Source organism: Dromiciops gliroides, chromosome 3 (assembly GCF_019393635.1).
Source record: "Dromiciops gliroides isolate mDroGli1 chromosome 3, mDroGli1.pri, whole genome shotgun sequence".
In the NCBI taxonomy this organism is placed as follows: Eukaryota; Metazoa; Chordata; class Mammalia; order Microbiotheria; family Microbiotheriidae; genus Dromiciops; species Dromiciops gliroides.
This window is the reverse complement of record NC_057863.1, coordinates 578,366,987-578,393,585: the sequence shown is the minus strand read 5'-3', so window position 1 is coordinate 578,393,585 and position 26,599 is coordinate 578,366,987. Positions and strand designations below refer to the sequence as shown.

At 36.8% G+C, this 26,599-nt stretch overlaps 1 protein-coding gene across 1 annotated transcript in view; it reads right to left on the bottom strand.

The window, feature by feature from the left end:
- Positions 1 to 308: 308 nt before the first annotated feature.
- ALG5 (ALG5 dolichyl-phosphate beta-glucosyltransferase) overlaps positions 309 to 26,599 on the bottom strand; it is a 47,303-nt gene continuing 21,012 nt past the window's right edge. Inside the window, 6 exon segments of the mRNA XM_043993731.1 lie at positions 309 to 513; positions 4,071 to 4,156; positions 11,191 to 11,279; positions 11,281 to 11,317; positions 11,319 to 11,341; positions 21,995 to 22,054. Of these exon segments, the coding sequence (XP_043849666.1) occupies positions 398 to 513; positions 4,071 to 4,156; positions 11,191 to 11,279; positions 11,281 to 11,317; positions 11,319 to 11,341; positions 21,995 to 22,054 (411 nt within the window). The 3' untranslated portion in view covers positions 309 to 397.

The following is a 26,599-nucleotide window of genomic DNA, read 5'->3' as shown; positions in this document are numbered from 1 at the left end:
AGAATCACACAGCTAGTAAGTATCAAGTGTCTGAAGCTAGATTTGAACTCGGGTCCTCCTGAATCCAGGCTGGTGATTTATCCACTGAGCCACCTAGCCTGACCCCATACCTACTTTAAAAAAGACTTTTGTTCTAATTACCTCCTAAAAGAATTGAACAATATTTTTCTTAAAAAAAAAAAAAAATAGACAGGCAGAGTCAAGATGGCAGAGGAAAGACATTAAACGCACAGAGTTCCTGCCACAATTATCCCCAAAACAGCAATAAATAACCCCTGGAGCAAAAAAAAAAAAAAAAAGACAAGCTCCATAGTGTTACCTCAGTTTAATATTTAATTTCAAATGAAATGGCCAATGGTACATATTAATAATAATACCCTCAATGAAGGTAAATAACCTAATTTTTTTTCCGAGTGTTTACGAGTTTCCAGATACCAGTCAAATACTGAAGTCGTATAAAAAGTAGATCTTTGCCCATCTGTAGCCAGCTCCAAAATGGGACCAGCTTAGAACCTGTAATTAAAGGAGAATTTAAAATAAATTGGCTTGAATAAGCACTAATGGTAAATCAATTTAAAAACTATATTAAAAGTCAACCAATACTACCTTTGACAATAATCTTTCTAGCCTATTTAAATTGTGACCAAACTTTAAATGTATTTCACATTAAGCCATAAATAACTCTGGAATGCAAACCCTAGAAACAAAATGGAAGTAGCAAGTTTAATGAAGAACTTTAAAAATGACTATGGAAGAGACAGGGAAGCACACAGACAAGGTTTAATAATGCTATCTGAAATAAAGTGATGGTGTCACGTAGAACAGAGAGCTTGATAAGCTGAGTCTGAATCCTGTCTCTCACTTATTTCTCATTTCTGTGAGACGTGAGCAGTCAGTTCTTTGGGAAAATTGCATTAGGTGATCTCCAAGCTTCCTTCTAAATCCTATGTTTCCTAAGACAACCCCACTTGGTTACTGCAGAAGCACTAATTACATATAAATAGCCAAAACGCCCTGTAAGAGCTCACAAAAAAGATTCTGACATACCTAATCCAACCTTAGTTAAAAAAAACCCTAACACATTTATGGTGTTTTAAGTATTTTCCTTACAACATTGCTATGAGGTATAGGACTACTGCCTCTGCTTTGTAGATAAGGAAAGTTCAGCTCTGGGGAGGGTTCATGGCCAAAAGTGCAGGTACTAGACTATGAATGCAGATCTCTCCCATCTCCAAGTCTTCCCTTATATTCAACTATCAGGCCAGACTACAGACTGTCATATTATATAAAAATAATCTAATTGTCTGAAGCTACGCACTAGTTTGTCCATTACAAACCATACTAGTCCCATATTTTATAGATGTACAAAAACTGTTTGCATCAAGTCATTTGACTATTAGCATACTTTTTGTTTTAAAGCATATCTTCTCAAGGAGCACAAAAAGCTCTGAACATATTAATCTCATTCCATGTAACTAATTAAAGGACTGTTATCTCTATTTTATAAACGAGAAACCAAGGCACCTAAAATAAAGTGTAATGCAACTAATTAACCTGCATAAGGAATGCAAGTGGATAAAGACCATTTATTGATGGGGTTCTCCTGCCACTCCCAGAAACCTTACTTTTTGGTCTATGGGTAGGAATGTGTGGAAGTGGCAGGTGTTTTTTTACCCCAGCTTTTTTACTCGATCAGTGATAAGAATCCCTGATTGTGTCGTTTCCCGGGAAAGGAGAGAGCAGCCACAGTTCTTGCAGGCACATGGCTGAGAAGGGAATATATGGGCAATGTGACCCATGATCTAGACCTGTAGCAGAGAAAGGTGATTTTCTTAGATACTGCCAGCCATGCAGAGGATCTAGAGAGCAACTCCAAGTTCAGAGAGAACTGCTAATGTGCTAGCCACTCCTGTTGCTGCTGGGCAACAAAGAGTTAAGGTAACAGAATGAGGGAGTACAAGACTTGCACTTAGTTCTCTTCCACTACCATGTAAGATTTGGACAGTACAGGTAGAAGTGGAAGGGGTTTGACTCTAGGAGCCACAAAATGTTTGCTCAACAGGGGAGTCCAAAAGAGGCTCCAATGTGTCTGAAAAGATATTGGAGAACCATGTTAGAGCACTAGGAATTCATTGGAACACTGGAACATTGCCCCGCTGACAGCTCCGAGTTTGGTTCCTTTGCAGGGGGAAACTATTTTGAGTGCTCTCTCTGTTTACAAACTTCTGTGAGTCTGCTGCATCTCTGCATTTCTATAGGGTAAAATAAAGGCTATTATACACTTGTTCTATTACCATGGGTGCTTTTATGGAAGTTGGGGACTCTCTTTACCCACACATGTGGAAAGCTAGACATGAGCTATATTTGGAAATTCCCAGCATGACTGCTGTGCGGAGGCAGCATAGGCCAAAGAGAGAAAAAGGTCAGCCTTCTTGAGATGACATGTCCATGTAAGCTCAGAATGGGTTACATGGGTTTACATGGCCATGGGTTACACTTTATATTCATTTTCAAATATATTTGAATTGGCTTATTTGTGGATGTTATTTTTCCACAGTGAAATGCGAGTTCCTTGGGGCAAGAACTGTCTCTGTATCCCTGGTGCCTAGCACGTGTCTGGCCAGTAGGCGGCACTTAATAAACACTCATTGAATTGAACTGAAAATGAAGGCATGGACAATGAAAACACCCCTCTATTTTCTCCTTCCACTCTCTAAAACACAGGGATTAGTTCAGACCCTAAGTAAGCTAAGTTATCTGTTCTCGAATAGCCTGGGGAGGCATAGGCTGATTCTAGAACATCTACAATTTGGAGAACTTTGGGAAGATGGGTTTAATTCTTAGACTGAGTAGACCCTCCAGATGGGGAAATAACCCAATGGCCTGGTAAGATATCCTTTTGGAAAGGATAGGAATGGAATGAGGAGAAAGGTAACATTCATTCATGTGGTTTTGTTTGCTGTTTTATAAGCTTTAAAGGAGATACAGCTTATAAAGCAAGTTAACGTCAGAACTGGTGCCAAGGCAAAGACACACTTATAATTACCTACTTGTATGTAGTTTACCATTAAGCTAATAGAAGTACAGCCTGGCACTCTATCTGGTAAATAGCATACAATTATAACAAAATCACTATAGCCCAAGATATTTATAGATTGAGAAACAGTTTGGTATAGTAGGGATAGAGAGCTGCCCTCAGAGTCAGAACTACTTGGGTTAAAATCCTTCTTCTGATACATCCTGGGTAAAAGGCCATGGAGAAAAAACACTTAACTTCTCACTGGCCCAGACAACTTTTTTTTTGGTGAGGCAATTGGAGTCAAGTGACTTGCCCAAGGTCACACAGCTAGTAAGTATGTCACGTGACTGAGGTCGCATTTGAACTCATGTCCTCCTGAATCCAGGAACAGTGCTCTATCCACTGCGCCACCTAGCTGCCCCACCCCAGACAACTTTCTAATCCTATAAATTTAGAATAGTTTCAGATCTGCATTGAAAGAGGCGGTTTCCTCACCCAGGTGCTCCCTATCTTAACGAAATCACAGGGGAGACACACAAAATACTTGATTTCCCCCCCCAGATATATGATATATATATGTATGAGATAAGAAGTGGTTTTGAATAGATTTTAAAAGTATATCCATGGAGCAGGACTGCAGATTTATTCACTTTTCAATCTCCTATAAACATTAGGTACATAAAAAATGTCCATTAACTATCTCCCGAAAAAAGTCAAACAAACACTATGCTAACAAAAAGCATTATCTATCCTCAAAAATTCTAAGCCATTTTGCTAACTTTTGACAAGTATGGTACCTTTTCTGGTACCTATTAAGTGAGCTATGCTTAGTAAATCTCTTGGAAGTCTTGTGGATAAGAAAGGGCACCTCTCCCACTGCATAAGGGAGAGAAGTAGAAGCTAGAAAAACTGTGGCAGAAAAGACTGTTGTTGGTCTGTTGACAAAGAGAGTTGACCAAGCCATGATAACAACAGGTAAAGGAAGGATCTTAAAATTGTTTTGACTTGGGCTGATTTTAGATTAGTTGTCATATGAACAATTCACACTTACCTTCAATTTCAGTCCAGTTGACAGCAACTTCCGCTATTGGAATTTTAAAAAACTGTGCGATATAAAGAAGTTCTACATCAAATGCCCTGAAATAGATGTATATATTTCTTTAAAAAGCAAGTTGAATTGTTATTAGATCTCTTACGTGGCATAATTAAAATTCAGCAGTTCAGCAGTTGTGCAATTTATGTGGTTGCTCTGAAGGTCAGACCCGTAAATGATGAAATTAATAAAAAGCTAAACTATGAAGGAAATAAAATTACTTAAGGATCTGACTGTGACCCAGTTAAAGGAGATATGGAGGGAGATTCCTAGTTAGAAATCTGAGAATTTGTAGAATTTAATGAAGAGGGTGCTAAACCGAGACCTGTTATTTTAAAGAATGTTTTAACCGAAAGCATCTAAGACAGGTGGTTGTCAATCCTAACTTTAAGATGTTCAGGTAGAGCTGAGAGCCTGTTTCATGTTTAATCAACAACCTAACACTGAGTTGACATCAGTCTCAAAGAAGTCCCCAGATCGAAGGCTCACAGCCTGTAGATACTTAGGCAATTTCTGTTGCTACTATTCAGGGAATCAAGGTTTTTCACCAAAAGGTCATGATCCTGGGTTCCCTCTCTGATGGAATGCTCTCCCCTGTTGTGACCTAGTGTAATGGAAAGAGTGCTGGCCTGGATTTAGGAAGACCCGAGTTCAAAGTCAGCCTCAGGCTTCTCCCAGCTGTGTGAACCTGGGCAAGTTCACTTAACCCTACCCCAGCTCCCTCAACTGTAAAATGGGGATGATAATAGCACCCACTCTGCAGTGTTTGTTTAGACCAAATGATAGACTATTTGTAAAGCACTTAGCACAGTGGACAGTACAGAGCAGGCACTTAATAAAGGCAAATTCCCTTCCCCTTCCTGCTATTATGCATCCGTAGTATGGCATATGCAAGGATATCCAGCACACAAATATGAGTAGGTCTTTGGGTATAATGGTAACAGGCAGGTAATCTTAAATGCAATATTATTAAGAAATATTAACCCATCAATAAGGTTTTGGTAAACAATTTTAGTTCTACTTCCTAGTTTGCCATTTTATTCCCAACCATGGTGAAACTCTGTCTTGTAGTTTTTCTGATCACTGAGAAAGAAACAGTCTACATCTATGCTGAAACTGAGCCATTAATTAGCACTGACTCTCACAGTATTTCCTTGCATCTTGCCACTGAATTTCTCTGTTCATGAATGCACAGCCCATGGTAAAAATAAATGAAAAAGCATCTCTACTGTTCCTTAATTCTTGTATAGATTTTTTAAAAAATTAAGCTCGCTACAAGAGAAAAAAATAAGTGATGTTTTATCACTGGCCCAGATAGATTGGTTTTAGTCTCAATCCACACAGGATTTGGAGGAAGGTTCCTTCTCTCCCCTTTAAGGGTCTTGCCCCTCCCTAGCCTGCTCAAGTTCTAATTATGTAACTAACCCCCAAATAAGGTAGTTGGATAATTCGGGATAAAAGTTATTTTAAGCTCATTTAATACCTTTCTTATCCTACTTAAATATCTAGTTAAGAAGGTAGAATCATCTAAAAGAGGGTGCTTTGTGTTTTCCAAAGAAGAAATATAAAAACTTCTGCTAAAGAGGATTGACAGTCCTGAAGGAAGGAAACTCAACATTAAGCCTTATGTTGAGTGTGAAAACACTCAACTCTCTCCATATTTCTTTGTTTTCTATTTCATAAGAGCATACTACAGGAGAAGTGTCAATTGTCGAGCTGAGATAGGTTTCTGATAGCTGAATTACTTGAGCAAGATTTTGAATATTAAATAACTTTCTAAGGACTGCATTGTGCAAGTACCTAGTTAGTCCAAATCTATACCTTATCAGATACAAAAAGTGATTCAATTCAAGAATTATACAAATGTAAAAGGTTAGAGAAGGGCTCATTGGCTGGAATCACCTTATGAAAAAACCCAACCATGCTATACATTTTATGTTTTTGTTATTAAAGACAGCATGCCATAGCAGAGAGAGGCCTTGCAGGTCAGGGATGCCTCAGTTTAAGGCCTTCCTCTAATATACTCTGGCTGTGCCTAGTGTGGGATTTTGGAGGACCCAAAGAAAGGGGGGGGGGGGGAATCACATTTCTACATATAAGTAACAAATACATCTTATTATAAGGTATATGGAATTAATGGAATAAGAATGGCCTTATTCCTTTTACAAAACTACTTGCTGAAAAAACTGGAAAAGTAATATGGCAGAAATTAGACTTGGAACAATTTCTTACACCAATTATCATAAGAAGCTCCAAATGGACACACGATTAAATATTAAAAAGCACATTTTTTTTAAATGAAGGAGAATGGAAAAAGGCACCTTTCACAACTATGGGTTAGGGGAAGAATTCCCAAGTTATTAGGAATAAAAGACCACAGAAGATAAAATGAACACTTTTCAGTAAATAAAATAAAAAAGATTTTGCATAAACAAAATCAATGTAACTAAAATTATAATAAAATCAGTTAATTGGGAAGAGTTTTTATAGAAAAATATTTTTGATAAAGGTCTGATTCCAACAGAAGAGGAAATTTATACAATATCTAAGGATAAGAGTCAAGAGATAAAAGGTAAAAAGATATGAACACATAGTTTTTCAAAAGAAGAAATGTAATCATGTAAAAAAAACCTTATGAAAAAAATTCAGAATCACAAATAATAAGATAAATGCAAATTAGAAAAACACTAAGGTTTTACTTCACAAAGCAGATGACAAAAGACAAAACCTGCAAATGTTGGAAGGATTAAGGTGAACGGGCATACTAATAAACTGCTGAAGAACTTATAAATTGGTATAACAGTTCTGGAAAACAATTTAGTATTATACCCCATTTGTATGCCTTTTGGCCCACTACTGGGAAAATAACCCAAAGAGGTCAATAGAGAGAAAGGGCTCACACCAATACAAAATACTTTATAGCAGTACTTTATGTGGTAGTAAAGAACTTGAACAAAGTAGGTAGTTATCAAAGGGAACTAGAGGAACAAACTATGTTATATGAATGTAATAGAGTATTACTATGCCATAAGAAATGGCAAATATTGAAGAATTCATACAAACTTGGGAAGACTTGCAAGACCTATGCAAAGTAGAACTAGGCCACAACAATATAGAGGAAAACAAACTGTAAAAGACTTTAGAAACATTAATTGAAACATACCTCCTAACTCTTGGAAGGGGTGAATGACTACAGGTGTGAAATGAGTTATTTTAGAAATGGCCAAGGTGTTGTTTTGCTTGGTGATAGTTATCAAAAACAAGGGAGGATTTCTAGGTGGGAAGGATAGTAATAGAATAAGTTGAAAGTTTAAAGAAATATGTAAAAACATAAAAAAGAAAGAAAAGAACATAGATAAAACAAAAAGTTCATAAGGGGATACAAATAATTACTGCTGTTGTTAAACACATATTTAAGAAGAAACAAATTATATAACAGATGTTTTCATTAATACATAATACTTTTTGTCTGGTTATTATGGAATGTTTACATTTGTTGATAATTAAAGCAACCATATGGTAAGTGTTTACAGAAAATACTAAGTATTTGGGGGAGGGGAACAGTAATCATATAGTTATTACTGAGTAAGGGTGTAGTTAGATAGTTATAATGAAGACAATGGTTAATGTCTGCAATCTGCTTTTTAAAGGTGAGATAGCTCCCATGTTTGAATGTGCTACTGGCATAGCAGTTCCCAGCATTGTCTTAGGAGGAAATATATACTTACTGAGATTAAAGAAACCTGTCAGAAGGAATATACTTCAAGTACTCCATTGGTCAGTGCCGCTCACAAATGTGGCAACATAAAACTAATGTAAGTAGAAGGCATTTGGCAGTATGTTCTAAAGAATTTGTAATTAATTCCATTACCATATTTCACTTATTGCAATCTGAAGCATTAAGAAGTATAGAGTGTCTCGATCAATCAACAAGCATTTATTAAGAGCCTACTATGTACCTTCTTGCTATGCTAGTCAATGGGGATACAAAAAACAAAAATAGAACAACTCCCTACTCACAAAGGGTATCAAGGGAAAACAGCACATACATAAAAAAGTTTAAGTAGAATAAATATAAAGAGAATAACTACAAATAAACCTCCGGTGGTTTTTGGAAGGGGTGCAGCAAATAAAATTAATAAAACTGAAGTAAAAGGTTCCAGGCAAAATCAGTTTATTAACAATGACATCTATATCCATTAACAAAATGGGTCAGACTGGCAACCTCAGTAAAGTCAGAGACCCAAAAGAGGAGAGATCCTTTTTACTTGACACATAAAAAAGAAAGTGTGTTGGTAGCATGGAGAAAAAATGATAGGTTGGTTTGAGGCACGGAATATATAACAGCCAATCCTAAGAAAGGTGGACTGGCATTCATATTAGGCTAATCACTGCCCCTCTTTGACAATTAAGGCAATTTTTAATTGTTTTCTGGACCCATCTACATCCTGTTAATCTTTGCTAGGGTATTAAAACTACCCAGACTTGTCTTGTTAGAAGGGATAAAAACTTCCTTAATTACATAAGGACAAGCAAGGACAGATGACATCTTTTAAGGATGTTACCCAGTTAACTTGTGGGGCTTAAAAAATAACAACATGTCCTGGCAGTATCCCAGGTGCTACTGGCATGAGAGAGAACTTTTCTACAGTTTCCTAGACTTTTCTGTAGGTCTACAGCTTCATCCTACCCCGTTTCCCAATTAGACAATTCATGCTGCTTTGAGTAAGTACTCTTAAGACTTTAGATAGATACAAGCTATCCCTCCCACAGTCTTCAAAATGTTATAATGAATAGCTCCCTAGATGGGGTAGGAATATACTGGAAATGTAGATAATGTAAAAACAAAAGGGAGCAATAAATTATTATTTCAAAAAAGAAATAGAGTAGTTAATACTAGGAAAGAAAGAACACAAGCATTTTGAGGCTCTGGGGACTTAATCATAGTGAAATAAAATACATCCATTTTTAGTGTTTTATATTTAAAGGGACAAACAAACAACCCTAGTGCAAAAAATGCTTTGATTAAGGGTTTATTAACCCAAAATGTGTGCCCCATTGGTGATTCTCCATTTAGCTTTAAATGAAATGCTGAAGAATTTACCATGAGATGGGACCAGACAGACTTTTGAAGAAAAGGACAGTGAGTACACAACTTTTGATTTTTACTTATCCCAAACATACTGATGAAAATATAGGACAAAAAGCAAACACACATATACATACCAACGTAGGGCATAAAGGAAGAAAATGAACTTGTTCTAGTGAATGGTTCTCTTTTTCTTTCTTCCTTCCTACTGTTTACAAAGTTGAATTTGAAAAGAAAAAAAAACCCTACCTAACCAAAGCCAATTTCATCATAGATTTTGTTATTCAAGCATAACTAGTTTTTACATTTTACGGAAAAAACAGATCCTCAACAATGAAACACTATTCCCTATTACTAAAGCCTTGCTTTTAAGCTACAAAGAACAAGTCCCTTGGCCCATCTGGATATAACAGTTGAATGACATAACTTCAGGGTCCAGGGGAGGAGCTTCCTTTCAAGTGTGGTTTCTTATAATTTATGTTCACTGGTTTCATATTTCATAATGATTATCACACCACTGATTCTTTGCTATCTACACAGTAACAACATATGCAAGCTCAAGAAAAAAATAGTCACTTTTTATACAAAGAAGTAAAATAGCTCTGGATCCTAATGATCATTTTAATTCTGAACAAAGATTTCTCCAAAGCAACTTCATTTTTTTGGTGTGGCATCTGTTCTCTGGAAACAGATGCTGAAAACTGGTGGAGCACTACTAATAATTAGAATCTGGGCAGTTTCACTGATTGAGCAAAGAGGACTGTGATATTATATAAATAGAAGTACTGACTAAATGCTTAACAACTCAAAAGGTCACCTACACTTTTTAAAAAAGATAATTATCATTTTATAACCTGATGTTAAGGAAAGCAAAAAACCTAAGATTCTTTGAATCAAAAGAAAATATTTTTACTAGCTAGAGTATGGAACCAGGAATAACTATTCTCTTTAATAGTCAATAATATAATCACTAATATAAACTATACCATATTTATAAACTAACAGATATTAGTAATAATGTATTTGAGGTATATATCCATGCTTAATAAGAGAAAATTTTAGTTCAGTATGGTTATATTCCTTAAAGTATACATTTCTAAATATGAAAAATGCTTTACCTAACAGACATCAATAAAAGTATTTATTTGGAAAGAAATAAAGAAAATAGTTATTCTTTAAAGGTCCTATATAAAATTTATTCAGCACAATCTCAGACTGATAACCAAATGAATTTATGATAGGGTCACAGGCTTTAAAGGGAAGTGACCTTCCAGATCAGATGAGGAAACTAAGGCACAAGGTGTTTAAATGACGTGTCCAGAGTCACACAGGTAAATGAATGGCAAAGCAAGGATTTAAATACATATTCCTTGACTCCAAAGGTCCTGGTTTTTGGCCTACTGATGCAATTCATTATCTGTATAATTATGTTAGATATTTGCTAAGGTACCTAGTTGGCACAGTGGATTGAACACTAGACTTGGATCCAACAAAGCTTGAGTTCAAATCAGTCCTCAGGTACTTGTTAGTTGTGTGACCCCAGGAAAGTACTTGGTTCCTAATCTGTAAAGTGGAGATAATAATAGCATCTCCTTTGCAGGGTTGTTTTGAAGATAAAATGAGATAATATTTATACAATGCTTTATAAATGCTATTGTTATTATAATAACCTTTTATCTTCATTGTTTCTTTAAAAAAAAAAAGAAAAAGACTGTACTGTTGGGGAGGGGCAGTGTGTTTAGTTCTATTTTTATGTTGTTCATAATTAAGATTACTTTTCAGTAGATAAGATGTAGGCTTTTATAAATCTGCATATTAGAATTGTAATATCTTTGACAAATAATTTTTCATGCTTCAAACTAGGACCTAATAAGTATAGCAGAAATGCAATGACTTAATCTAGGTTACAGATACACAGTTTTTAAAAAAAAGTCTGTACATTCAGTTAGGAGATTTAACATCAGATAATTGCCAAGTCAGAGAACTTACCATCGCTCAATGTGCAAATTTGAAAAAGTCAGCAAGGCTGCTTCCCGAGTTAACAATTTGAACCCACATTGTGTGTCTCTGATTTCTTTTCACACAGAGGAACCACACCAGAAAGTGGAATCCTGCCGAGAAGAGTTCGGAAATAGGAACGCTGAAAACAAAGTGCAGACACAATTAGATGGCATTCCATTTATTTGTCATGGGGACTCTAAAGTGGTGGAAAATATCCAAACGCACATAACTATGTTTTTAATTTTGAATTGACTGTGTACACCTAACATATAAACAAAGTTCCAATTAGCTTCACCAACAAAACATATCAAAAGGACAGTTTTAAAAATTTAATAAAACAAGCGAGAATGCCTGGCAGCTAACCCACTGAGCAGGGGCACTAAATAACAAGTTCCTGAGTTATTAATGGTTGAATAGGACAAGAAATACTATAGTACTTCCTAAGAGCACAAGGCTCCAGGCAGTCTACCATGAAAAACGGGCTTTAAGTTGCTACAAGCAAGGAGTAGATCATCACATGTATTTATGATTCCTCTTTGGCCTCCACAAACTTTTATCAGTCTAAGAGAAAGCTGATAGTTATCATGGTTAGAATGTAATAAGAACACGCTAAAAGCCAGCCTCCTGCAAAGAGCAGTGGACTAGAGTTAAAATATCTGGGTTTGAATCCCAGTTAAATGACCAAGTCCATTTACGCTAAGTTTTTGGTTTCCTTATTTATAAAATGGGGATAAATTAAATTTGTACTAGAGCTACTGCACAGAGGTCACATGGATGATAGATTTGAGATGGAGGGGACTAGGTTCAATCCCATCATTTTAAAGGTAAGGGAATGAACTCTCAGAGAGAGTGACCTGGCTCAAAGTCACACAGTAAAGGGGGCAGGGGCAGGACTTGAATGAAGTCCTCTGAGCCCCAAACCAGCACTTTCCATGCTCCAAACAGCATCTAATCTTTCCACTGTGGTCCAAGTGCCGATTGTATTTCTTTATTCAGCAGGTCCAAGAAACCTTTAATATTTGTCTAAGTTAGTTCCAAGGAGTTTCTTGATGATCTTTAAAAATAATGCAAGTGTCGAACGAACAAATCCTCACTGTGTAAGATGTGAAAATAAACAGTACAAATAGTCCAGGGGTGGCCAAAACCTTTTCTATCAAGAGATCACACTGACATGTAACGCTGACATTGAAATGTTCAAGTGCTATGATATGTCATACCTTTGATCTTCTTAACAGCTTTGTGAATTAGGTGCTAGGATCATCTCCATTTTACTGATGAGGAAACTAAGCCTGTGAGAAGTTAATGACTTGCTCAGGCTAATACAAATAATAAATATCTAACTGAAATCGAACTCTGGTCTTTCCTCACTCTAATTCCAGCACTGTATCCACTAGGCCACCTTCATTGACTATCAGGCAGAAAAAACAGGCCACGCAGACTTCGTCTTCTCTTGGTCCAGGCATTTTCTCTGGCTGCCCCGCATGCCTGGACGCTTCTCCCCCCCTCAATCTCTGCCTACTGGCTTCCCTGGATTCCTTCAAATCCCAGCTAAATTCCTTCCTACTAGAGGAAGCCTTTCCCAACCCCTCTAAATTCTGGTGCCTTCCTTGTCTTAATTGCTTCCTATTTATCTAGTATATAGCTTGATTTGTACATATTTGTTTGCTGGTTGTCTTCTCCATTAAATTGTGGGCAGGACTACCTTTTGACTTTTTTTGTATCTCCACAGTACCTAGCACATAGTAGATGCTTAATAAATATTTGACTGACTAGAAAAAAATACCACAGGGTAAATAATTTGATTTGCCTCTTTCTCTGCTGCTTACAAACATTTTCAAGTCATCCTGCCCTTAATAATCCTTACTTGACAGTGCACTTAAAGCACTGCTGGTGGAGGTGTAAACGATCCAACCATTCTAGAAAGCAAGTTAGAAAGATATCTCAAAAATTCACTAACACAGCCTTTGATCCAGCATTCCCCACTAATGCTAGGCATATACCTCAAGAGATCAAAGAAAGAGAGATAAGACCTACATGTTAAAAATATTTATAGCAGCTCTTTTTGCCAAAGCAAAGGATGGAAACAAAGTGAATGCCTATTGATTGGGAGAATCAAGGCTTAACAAATTACAGTATATGAAGGTAATGTGCATTATTGTGTTGTAAGAATAACGAAAGGGATAAATTCTGAGGAACTTGAAAGATTTATACAAATCAATGCAGAGCTTATAGTCCCTTAGTGAAGAGCTCTGAAACCAGAACAATTTATACAATGACTGCAACACTATATAAGGAAAACAACCACAAAAGGTTGACAACTATGATCAATGAAATGTCCAATCAGGTCTCCAGAAGACTGATCATGAAGCATTAGTCCCCATCTTTTGACAGAGGTTTATAAAGAAACAAATATTATCAGATATAGCCATTGCATGATTTGGTTTACACAACTACTCTTATTTGCTATAATGGTGGGTATTTCTGGGGGGTGGAAGGACCAGGCAGAGAGAGGAGAATTAAAGAGAAGAATATGGGTAGTAATTAATGATACCACCCTTCCCCCCCAAGAAGAAGAGAAAAAGGTAAATGAAACATCAAAAGTTAAGATCAAAATCCAGAAAAGGATATCGACAAGTAGGGCAGTATTCAAACTTCTGTATTAAATTTAGTATAAAAAAATCAATAAGCACTTGCAAAGTGCTTACTATGTATGTGCCAAGCACTGTGTGTTAAGAACTGATGCTGGGGCAGCTAGGTTGAGTAGTGGATGGAGCACCGGCCCTGGAGTCAGGAGGACCTGAGTTCAAATCCGTCCTCAGACACTTGACACTTACTAGCTGTGTGACCCTGAGCAAGTCACTTAACTCCAATTGCCTCACTAAAAACAAAACAAAACAAAACAAAACAAAAAGAGCTGATGCTACAAAGAAAAGCAAAAACAGTTCCTGTCCTCAAAGGGTTACATTCTAACAGTAGAGACAAGTAAATGAATAATAGAAATTCATGGTGTCAGATACAATCATCTTTTTTCTGCTCTTCTATCTGCTCAAACCTGAGTAACTGGGAGGAAGCCAGCACCCTTGACAGTAATAGGGAGGTAAAGAAGGAGGAGAGAGAATTATTGCTTTTGACTTGTTTTAATTTTTGTTTTGGACAGGTTGAGTTTGAGATGCCTATGGGATCTATCCAGGTTAAAATGACCAATAGGTAATAGATGATATGGAACTGGAGCTCATAGAAGAGTCTAGGTTTGGTTACACCAGATCTGAGAATCATATACGATGAGACGACAATTGAAACCTATGGAAAAGTTGATAAGAGTATTAAGTATATATTTTATTGTTTTTGTTTTTTGCAGGGCAATGAGAGTTAAGTGACTTGCCCAGGGTTACATAGCTATTAAGTGTTAAGTGGCTGAGCCGATTTGAACTCAGGTCCTCCTGAATCCAGGACTGTGCTTTATTCCACTGTGCCACCTAGCTGCCCCCACTAAATATATATTTTAAACTATATACATCATGGAAATTCAGTCATATACCATTCTGTTCTTTTCTGTACAAGGACATGTTCATATTTATTTGATCACATTTCTAAGAATAAGAAAAAAATTTCACTTGACCTTGCCCCCATCATCTCAAGATACTTTCTCTTAATCTTTCTCTCCCCCTTCACTGCCAAACTCCTAAAAAGAATTATCTACACTTGCTACCTTCACTTTTACCGGACCTACCTACTTTGTCATCCTTTGAAATTTAGCTTTTGATCTCATCTCTCAAGTGGAACTGCTTTTTCTAAAGTTCTCTCTTAACTTATAAATCATAAGGACTTTTATTTTCTTATCCTTTTGTTGATATTATTGATGATCATTTCCTCCTACATCTATGCTTTCTCTTCTTGCCTCTCAAGACACTGTTCTGCCTCTTTTGATCATTTCTTTTTAGTCTCCTCTGTTGGATCATCATTCTATCTCCCATCTTTTTGGCATGGTTGTTGGTGAGAAGGCTGGACCTGCGTCCTTTTCTCTTTCTATATTTTCTCAAATGTTGTATTAATTCTCATGGATTTAAGAATCTTTGTTTTTTTTGATGGGGCAATGGGGGTTAAGTGACTTGCCCAGGGTCACACAGCTAGTAAGTGTCCAGTGTCTGAGGCCAGATTGGAACTCAGGTACTCCTAATCCAGGGCTGGTGCTTTATCCCACTGCGCCACCTAGCTGCCCCCAGAATCATTTTTTAATGCAGAGAATTTACCAAATCTATAGAGGTCATCCCCAATCACTCTCTAAGTTCCCTAAACTTGGAAAAATTATAGGGTGACCGCATATAATTTTAATTGCCACCTAGGGTAAAATATTTTACAAACGTTGCTGGTCTAGGATCTGTTATATAGTGTAGTGGCACCTTTTTCCTTCAAGGTTCAACTCAAAGGCATCTCTACTCTATCATGCCATCCTCAATACTCTTGCATCCTCAATACTCTTTGCCAGAAAGACTCCCTACACTAGCTTATATCTTATCTTTGTATCTTCCACAGTGCATAGCACAGTGCTTTGCAAAAAGCAGGTCCTTGATAAATCTATGTTCCTATGAATTACTTGAAAAGGGTGAACATTTCTTTTACTGATAAATACTCTTAATTCACTATCATTTCCTAATAACAAAATCTAAAAAGCAATAATAGAAATAGTATAGAAAGAACCATGAAACTAGAAATAATAGAAAACAAATAATAGAAATAAAAGAAGCAATCCACATACTACAAAAATGACTTAAGTATTTGAGGATCATTACTACCAAAGTACACAAAAGACTTTTATAGACTCAATTTACAAAGTAGTCAAAGAAATCCACGAACAACTTAAATAGTTGGGGACAATGTCAGTGCTCAGCTTGGGCTGTGCCAATATAGTAAAATGACAATATTACCAAAGTTAAGTATACATTATTAAGGCTTATACCAATAAGGTATCAAAGGATCCTTTAGAGAACTTAATAAAATGATAACATTCCATCTGGGAAAAACAAAAGATCTAGAACACCAAGGGAAATGATGAAAAGATGTAGGAACAAAGGAAGAACTGAACTTCTAGACTTCAAAGTATATTATAAAGCAGTAGACATAAAAAAAATCTCATATGAGTTTTAAAACCTGAGGCAGATCAGGTCAGCTAGATGGCGCAGTGGATGGAGCACTGGCCCTGGATCAGGAGTACCTGAGTTCAATCCAGTCTCAGACGCTTAACACTTACTAGCTGTGTGACCCTGGGCAAGTCACTTAACCCCAATTGCCCCACACAAAACAAACAAACAAACAAACAAACAAACAAAACCTGAGGTAGATCAATGGAGCGGACTAGACAAGGGAGAATCAGAACACAATGGAATTCACTAATTCGGTACTTGACAGAGCAGAAAATATAAATTACTTAGGAAAAACGCAAATCAGTTTGTTAGAAATTAGGCATTAGATGATCACCTTACATTACTATCACACTACATTCTAAATGTATATGTGATCTTAATATTAAAGATCATACTAAAAAACAATAGAAGGATCATATATGCCTCTCATAGCTCTGGGTACGAGACATATTCTTAACCAAAAAAAGGATAGAGGCAATACAAACAGATAACTCTGATTATATAACACTGAAAAGCTCTTCATAGACAAAATTACACACCTAGGATAAGAAGGGAAGGGGCTGAATGTGAAAAAGTCTTTCTATCAAATTTCTCTAGTAAGGGTTAGTAATCCAGCGAATCTAAACAATTAACAAATAAAAACACATATACAAAAACAAAAGAGCTAAATAGTCAAAGGATACGAGCAAAGTTCTCAAATAACTGTTAAAGCATTAACAACCACATCGAAAGAATGCTCCAAATCATTAATAATCAGGGAAGTAAAAATAAAAACCCTGAGGTATACCATATACCTGAAAAATCAGAAAAAATGACCAAAAATGACAACAGTCACTGTTAGAGGGGTTGCGGGAAGACAGGGACATTGATGCATTCATTGTTGGTGGAGCTATGAATTGGTAGTCATCTTGGAAAACAATTTGGAATTAAAATGTACATATTCTTGGACCCAGAGATTCAGTTACTGGGCTTATTATACCCTAAGGAAGTCACCAAAAAAGAACAAAGTTTCCAAACACACTAAAACATTTATAGCAGCCCTTTCTGTGATATCAAAGAACTGGAAACAAAGTAGATGCCCATTGACTAGAGAATGACTAAACAAATTACGGTACATGAATGTGATGAAATATTACTGTACTGTAAGAAATAATGAATGTGATACAGAGAAATATGAAAAGATCTACATGAACTGACATAGAATGAAGAAGAGCCAAGAAAACAACATATTTGTGTATACAAACATATATATACACATATGCATATGTATACGGAAAGAACAACTAAACAAACAAAAACTCAAAACTGAATGTTGTTAAAATGACCAGAAAACAAGTATGGCTTGAAGAAGTTATGAGAACACTCCCAACCTAACACTTTGTGGAGTTGGGAGGTCCACAGGTGTTGCATATTATACATATTTTCAGACTTTTCAAGGGGCTGATATTTTTCCAGTTTTTTTCCTTTGGGTTTTAAAAAAAATACTATTTATTATACAAGATGGCTCTCTGGAAGGGACAGGCACAGTAAACTATGATGCTGTGAAAAAGAAAACAGTATCAATAAAAACTTAATTTAAAAAAAAAAAAGAATGTTTCAAGAGTAGCCATGGCCAAAAAAAAAAAATCCAGTGGCTAACATTTATAAAAAATATTAAATAGACCCTAATCTGTCAGCTCCTGGCTGGCTGGCTGGCTGGCTATCTGTAAAACTATAGCTGGTAAAGCTATAGCTGGCTATTAGCTGCCTAAGCCAGTCTGTAAGGGCCATTTAAAAAATCCCCCAACTGCTTCTCCCAGACTGATAAGCAAAAGCCTTTTTTCAACTAAACACAAAACAGGGTTTATTTATGAGAATAAACTTAAGAGGTAAATACAAAGTAAAATAAGACCTGACTGTTTTAACTTTCTCCTGCTGTGAAATCTCCCACATCTCTTGCCTGTGGGTGTGACTGGCCACTGCCAACGCCGCCTGCGCTTACACCCCCCAGCCACATCTCCAGTCGCATCCCCCCTTTCTCGGTAGCATCTCCTTTCTCAGTCCTTCTATCAACCACCACTCCTCTTCACTACCTCTCTTTCACTGTCAGCCGCCCCTTTTTTCCATAGTGTCCCTCTTCACTCCTCTGCTCTCCCCACCTTCCCACCGTCTAACTTCCCTGGTATATAAAAGACCTCTCTCACTGGGAACCAGGGGCCAACCCCCCCCCCCCAAGCTAATTGGCTGGCACCCTGTAGGCCTCCCAGGCACATCCCTGCTGAGCATGTGTGGGCTTGCTCACAAGGCTTATGTACCTGGGGAAGTTTTGGGGAGAGCAGTCTCTCTGGGGGAGGGGCACCCGTTAGGGTACCCGAGGCTAATTTTAGCCGCTTACACATTCTGATACTGAGCCCATCTCTCTACTTTTAACTATGCTGACTTTGGGGTGACAGTTTATTGCTGACTTGCTGGCAGACCCTGCTAGAACCTGTACTTCACTGGAACAGTCTTTAAGCTCCATACCACAAGGGTACATATCAATAAATACTTATCAAGGGTACTAAATCAACTTAGGCCTTTATATGTTGAAATTGATGGATAAATCAACCATTATTAAGAAAAAGACAAATGGAAAAAATAAATGAAATGTACTGTAGCAAATAAAAATGATTAAGGAGAAACTACTAAAGACTTAACAGAAAGCAAACTGGGAAAACTATTAATGTAATCGGAGACCTGTAACTACCATTTCCCCATAAGAATGCTGAATATATTTCACATAAAATATTTAAACTTCTAAGCTTCCCTTGAAGAAGTTGTCATATAGAGTAAATAATTAGGTAGTACATGAATACAGATACATCAGAGTCACGATGACCATTCTAACTAACAGTAGGAGAGACAAATTGAAGAGGACTAAAAACAAGAGAAAACATAGGAGAAGGGATCCTAAACATAATTAATTAATTAAGAATAGATTGGGGGGGGCAGCTAGATGGCGCAGTGGAAAAAGTACTGGCCCTGGATTCATGAGGACCTCAGTTCAAATTAGGCCTCAGACATTTGACACTTACTAGCTGTGTGACTCTGGGCAAGCCACTTAACCCTCACTGTCCCTGGGGAAAAAAAAAAAAAAGAAGGTAAGAGATAGTTTGCTTCCAAGAAGTTTACAGTTCTACTTAATGGAAAAGGAAATTTCCATATTTCAACTCTTCGTGTTCTGTCTCATCACTACCTACTTATTCAGAGTCCAACGTATTAAGCATTGTGGTTTTTTTTGTTTTGTTTTTTAAAGGAGGTCAGGAAACAAAGTCTTTGTCATTAAGGATACCATTTCCAGAAAGTTATACAACCAGGCTGCCAACAGGTCTCAACCCATGGTTTCATTCATGTAATAAACTCCTATTGAGGAAGCTCCCTCAACCGAAACAGCTGTCCTACAACCTGTGGTCTTGGAGAGTTGCCTAGAGCACTGAGGATAAGTGTCTCTCCCAGGATAACCGACAGCATGTGTCAGAAGTGGGACTTGAACCTAGCTATTCCTGAGGCCTGCTGACTCTGTAACCACTAAGCCATGCTATCTTTCTGCCAATTTTTCTTAATCATAAATATCAAGGACCATTCTTTTGTCTCAAAAGAAGAATCCTCTTGGAAAGCTTCTCCCAAAGGAATAATGAAGAGAATGGCACCCATATCACTATAAAAGGAAAAAAAAAATCAATAGCCAGAAGTATATAACTTTGTTGTGTTTTGTTTTTGGATGGGTGGGGGGTGTGTGAGGCAATTGGGATTAAGTGACTTGCCCAAGGTCACATAGCTAGTAAGTGTCAAGTGTCTGAGGTGGGATTTGAACTCAGGTCCTCCTGACTCCAGGGCCAGTGCTCTATCCACTGTGCCACCTAGCTGCCCCAGCATATAAGTTTTTAAACAATTTAAATTGATTGAAAGGTAAACTTATGGCAGGGAGTATTAAGAAGGTATTAGTATTTTTCATATGTAGCTGAATCAAATAAAAACAGGAGGATATTTATTTTTGTTCACCTCTAGAATTATTATTACTGAATAAATTTTACTAATGGTGTGGTGAAGTTAAATTCCTCAAAACAAGTAGAATATACGTTACTATATTTTTCCTCTGTAATACATTTTTAAACCCCTTTCACTCCAGGTACCCCACAGATCTTCTACCACACACTACCTAATTTCCAGAGTTTAGTTTCATCTCGTAGTTTAAAGAGTCTTCCTAAGACTTCTTATACTGTAAAATAAAAATCAGATACTAAATGGCAAAGGAATAATAAGATTTTAGGTTTTATTGCTTTCCCAACACAAAGGAAACACTAAGAAAGATAACCACTTGGACTCTGAGTTAAACTAAAAAAAAAAATACAGTTTAAAAGTGGGTCACCATGCATACCCAACTGGGTGTAGTAATCTGTTTAATATGGGCAGTAAATGAGCCTAACACTCATCAGAATTGGCTCAAAGACCTCAATCTCATTAGAATTGGCTCAAGGAGGGAATAATGTACATAGTCAATTGAGTGGAGTAATCTCTCTAACCCAGCAGGAAAATAGGAGGAGAAGGGGATAAAGAGAGAGGGGCAAAAGAAGGCAAGGGCAGAGCGGGAGGGGACAGATAGAAGCACATCCCTTTTGAAGAGTGAAAGGATGAAAGAAGATGGATAATAGAATAAATATCATGGGGAAGGGAATAGGATGGAAGGGAACCAGTTAACAATAGTAATCATTGAAAAAAGAGAAAAATGGAAAAAATTGTACAAAAAATATTTATAGCAACTCTTGGTGGAGGCTAGAATTGGAAATCAAGGGAATGTCCATCAATTGAGGAATGATGCAAAAAGCTGTGGTATCTGATTGTAGTGGAATGGTCTTGGTGCTACAGGAAATAACAAACGGGATGATCCCTGAAAAACCTGGAAAGACTAATGAACATCAATGTCTAGTGAAGTGAGAAGAGCTGGGAGGACGTTGTGCATAGTGACAGCAGTATTATTCAAGGAGCAATTGTGAATGACTTAACTACTCTCAGCAGTGCAATGATCCAAGACAATCCCAAGGAACTAATGAGGAAGCTTACTATTCACCCCCATAGAAAGAACTGATAAAAAGAACACTTGTGGATTGTACATATATAACCTGGTTGCAATCTTGTGGAGGGGGGAGGAAAGGGAGGGAGAAAAATTTGGAACTGTAAATCTTATGGAAATGAATGTTGAAGACTATCCTTACATGTAACTGGAAAATAAAATAAATGTTTGTTGCTGAAAAAAATAAAAATAAAATGTATCTGGCCAGGAAAAAAAAAAGTAGGTCAACATGGCACATGTTAAGTCTACACATGAATTATTTTAAATTGTTTTCTTTTTGAAGTTTTGCATTTCATTGTTTTGGGACTCTACATTTTAAGAAGTTCAATAGCACAAATATTAGTATCCTATTTTTTTCCTGTTCCACCAGTCTTTGAACTTTAGAAAATCTAAGCTCATTTATATTTTTCAGAATATTGCACTTAAAGAAATGCACAGAATTCTTCTTTTAAAAAGGAAAAAAGTGGGTCTTTTTTTCCTTAAACTTGAAGGGCTCATTTAATTTCTTGCAACACGTATATATGAAAACAAAGTATTCCAGGTCACCCAGTGAAAGCCTTACCTGAGCTATTGATTCTTTCTCCAGATGTGCTCGAGATCCACAAGCAATAGCCATTTGATCCTGGTGGGGAAAAACAACCAAAAATTTACAATATTTTATGTGCAGCTGTTATACAAACTATAGTTTTAGAGAGTTGCCTGGAGTATCATTATCTCATCACTGATGAGAATATTAATTCATTAGCAATGTGAATGTTTTACAGTGTGGGGAAGCTGAATTCTTTTATCATCAGTTTATAACAATAACTCATTTATTTTAAAATATATTTTATATTATTTAATATATTTTTAATTGAACTAATTTTCAATATATTTTAACAACTCATTATTTTTAAATATATTTTTATTGCTTGTTAAATATTTTGCACTTACATGTAAAAATGCTAACAATTTTTTTTTTTAGTGAGGCAATTGGGGTTAAGTGATCTTGCCCAGGGTCACACAGCTAGTAAGGTGTTAAGTGTCTGAGGCCAGATTTGAACTCAGGTACTCCTGACTCCAGGGCCGATGCTCTATCCACTGCGCCACCTAGCTGTTCCCACATTAATTTTTAAAAAATTTCAAGTGTCACATTTTCCCTCCTGCCCCTCCTCCTTCCTTGAGAAGGCACTAATTGATATCAATATACATTTGTAAGTCATGCAAAACATTAGGTCCATGTTAGCCATGTTGCCAGAGCAACACAGACAAAAAACCATGAAAAATTTAGTTAAAAAAGAATGCTTCAATCTGCATTCAGATTTCATCAGTTTTCTCTCTCGGAGGTGCATAAATTTTTCATCACAGCGTCCTTTGGAATTTTCTTGGATCACTGTCTTGATCAGAGCAGCTAGGTTTTTCACAGTGATTGTCCTTACAATACTGTGGTTACAGAGTACAATGTTCTGATCCTCTCACTTCACTTATCAGTTCGTATTAAATCTTCCCTGGTTTTTCTGAACCATCCTGCTGGATATTTTTTATAACACAATAGTATTCCATCACAATTATATACACAACTTGCTCAGCCATTCCCCAAATGATGGGTATCCCTCAATTTCCAATTCTTTGCCATCACAAAAAAATTGGTATAAATTTGTTACAAATAAATGCTATTCCTTTTTTCTTTGTTCTCTTTTCAGGGTACAGACCTAGTAGTGTATTCCTGTGTCAAAGATTATGCATAATTTTATAGTTCTTTGGGTTTGGGTCAAACTATTCTCCAGAATAAACAATTTACATTTATTTAGTGCTTTAATGTTTAAGACTTCTTGTATGATTCAGGAACAGTATTATAATGCTTACCAAATGGGAGAATATTGGGGGCTATGCAAAAAGGTAGTTTTACATATATGCATACATGTATGTATGTATGTATGTGTGTGTATTTAACTAAAACATTTCTTCTTTGTATCAAACAGCCAACATTAAGGAGAAAAAGCTAGTATAAAAATGAGAATACATTACCAGCTTCAAAGGACTGTTGGGAGAATCCAGTGAAAGAAAGTATATAAAGTGCTTTATAAATCACAGAATGCTAAATAAAAAAATATAGATCATAATGAGCACTGGACCAGGAGTCTGAAGACACATTTTCTAGTCCTGGCTCTGCCACTTACTATCTGGGGGATCCTAGACCAAAAAAATGGCTTTACCTCTTTGGATCTTAGCCATCTCATGAAATGGGTTGAACTAGATGAACTTTAAGATAGCTTCTAAATCTAACATTTCTATGATAATTCCTCACCCCCCATCCCACTTTGAGAGAGGGGGAATGAAAAAAAAAAGAGAGGGGGGGTGGAAGGTGAGAATAAGGCAAGAAGTTACTGAGAAAAAAACTTTACAGAAAGCAAAAACTCCATATGATATGATATATTATCAAAAGATGCTGTTAATGATGGCATAAGCCTGCAACCTCTGCTACAGAAGAGGCTGAGGCTGGGGTGGATCATGTGACCTAGAGTTGTAAGAGCTGCTCTCCAGGACTCACACTAAGACCAGTACAGATATAATGAGCACCCCCTTCCCCCCACCGGGCAGGGGCCCCAGGATATCTAGGAAGGGAAGAGCTACTCCAGGTTGGAAACAGAGCGGGTCTACACTCTCATGTAGTACCAGCACTGGTACTGGGCCTGTGAGCGGCTGTTATAGTTTCAGCCTGATGAAATGGGGGAGACGTAGTCTCAAAACAAAAACAACAATAATAAAACTCTCCCATCTAAGCAATCAACAATAAATTAGGTTTAATTTTACAGCAGAGAAAGGCCACAAAGCTGTTATCTTTACAATATCACTAATAGCAGAAACCTGCACATGCATTCCCCACCCCCTCATGCATATATATTCACTGTTTTCAAACCATCTTTGTGTCTTTATTAGCAAATGAGTTTCAAGGCAAGAGGTGTTAGTCTACTAGAAGCAGCTAAAAAACTTCCACCTAAAATCTTTTCAGACTATTCCCTAAGTTGCTTTTTTGTATATCAGAAGAGTAGCTGACTTTATTCGTCATGGGACCTTATAGAGGAAATGAGTTCATGGTACTGATCTTAATATCAGAACGAATTAATTTAAAGAGCTTATAAATGATAAGCCAACTTAATTAGAACTCTTCACAACTGAAGGACATCCTTATAAAAACTGCGCCCAAGGAAGAAATCTAGGAGGATATGGAGGCCTCTCCACTAAAGGTCTTAAGGAATACTATGGAATTCAAATCTATTCAGGTGAAATACTTTTGCAGTCTGTGAACACTGGGAAATAATATAGAGTTGGCTTTTAAAAAAAAAAAAGGTGGGGGGCAGTGGGGCATGTTCTCCACGAATGTACTATATTATTTTTGTTTTTTTTGTGGGGCAATGAGGGTTAAGTGACTTGCCCAGGGCCACACAGCTAGTAAGTATCAAGCGTCTGAGGCCATTATTTGAACTCAGTCCTCCTGAATCCAGGGCCAATGCTCTATCCACTGCCGCCACCTAGCTGCCCTTTTTTGTTTGTTTGTTTTTATATATACTTTTTTAAAGAAGGAAAGTCTAAATCAGAATTTCTCTCATCCTAATGCTCTTCTAATACATCTCATGGATGGTGATACAGAAGAACTGAGGGAATTAAGGAAAGAAGGAAATGTACAATGTTCCAAAATAAAAAACCAAAAGCAAAGTAAGATTGCTATCAGAATAAATCATAAGAGTAAAATGAAATTATGCAAAGATAAAGTGGAAAATATGCCTCATGCTGAAATTTATTTTTTCTTTATATACTTTTCAATTGATAATTGACTGAACTTTTTGAATTAACCAACCTACTAGGTGGGAGTGCGATTTTTATAGTTGAGTTGTTTTAGTTGTGTCCAACTCTGTAATCCCATTTGGGGTTTTCTTGGCAAAGATATTAGAGTGGTTTGCCACTTCCTTCTCCACCTCATTTTACAGATGAGGAAACTGAGGTAAACAGGGCTGAGTGACTTTTCCAGGGTCACAAAGCAACTAATGAAGTGTCTGAGGTCAGATTTCCTGTAAAGTAGGTAGTGCAGTAATATTATTGTCATTTTACAGACGGGAAAACTGGAGCTCAGAGAGATTAAGTGACTTGCTTGTCGCCTTATACACTTAAATGCTTGTTTTCCAGGCATACATTCACTAAGATAGTAATTGCTAAAGATGGGATCATTATCAAAAAAGGAGAAAAGTCTCCCTCAGAAAGAAGCAGGTCTCTTCTCCCTGAAGCTTTACAAGAAAAGACTAGCCGATCACTTGTTGGGGATACTGTGAAAGGGGTCCATGTTCCGTGAGGCATTAGGCTACATAACTTTTTTTTCCAGGGTAATGAGGGTTAAGTGACTTGCCTAGGGTCACACAGCTAGTATAGTGTCAAGTGTCTGAGGCCGGATTTTGAACTCAGGTCCTTCTGAATCCAGGACTGGTGCTTTATCCACTGTGCCACCTAGCTGCCCCTATAACTTCTTTGAAGTACTTTCCAACTCTAAAATTCTGTAAACTGACCATTTGTATATGCATACTGTGTCCTGACACCTATTCAATAAAAATGAGTAGAGCCTTAAGTTTTGTGTTGCCTAAAAATTTTCGTATAAGAATCTGGTTCTAGGATATCATTCATGACAACAAAAATCAGCATCTCACGAAAAATGTTGCTTTTTATCTCTTCAGGGAATAACAAGGTGCTGTTTTCTGAAAATAAATTTTCTACTTAAGCGCACAGAACTAACTTTATTTTTTGGCATATAATAAAGTTTTCTTAAGTTATTTCCCTGCTTTTTTTTAACATAGTAAACAGAAAATAACGTAACCTTTTCTGATGGATTCAGGTTTATTAGGAACCAAACAAGATGGAAAGGGCTATTTGCTCCTGTACTAGATGTCCTAAATGTTGTGCTTTTAAAGTTGTGTTTGGTTTTCTTACTCCTTTCTTGCTCTCAGCTAGCCTTGTTTCTTGTCAGAGGATTTTATTCAACTACATAGAGCTCTCCTAAATTTTGCTGTTTTTAATCTGCTTTTGGTTTAGAAATCAGGTAATCAAGGTTGTTAGAATTAGGACCATAGGATATACAGCTGGAGTTTGAAGGGACCTGGAAAGCCATCTTCTCCAACCTCTTTATTTTGCAAATGTGGAA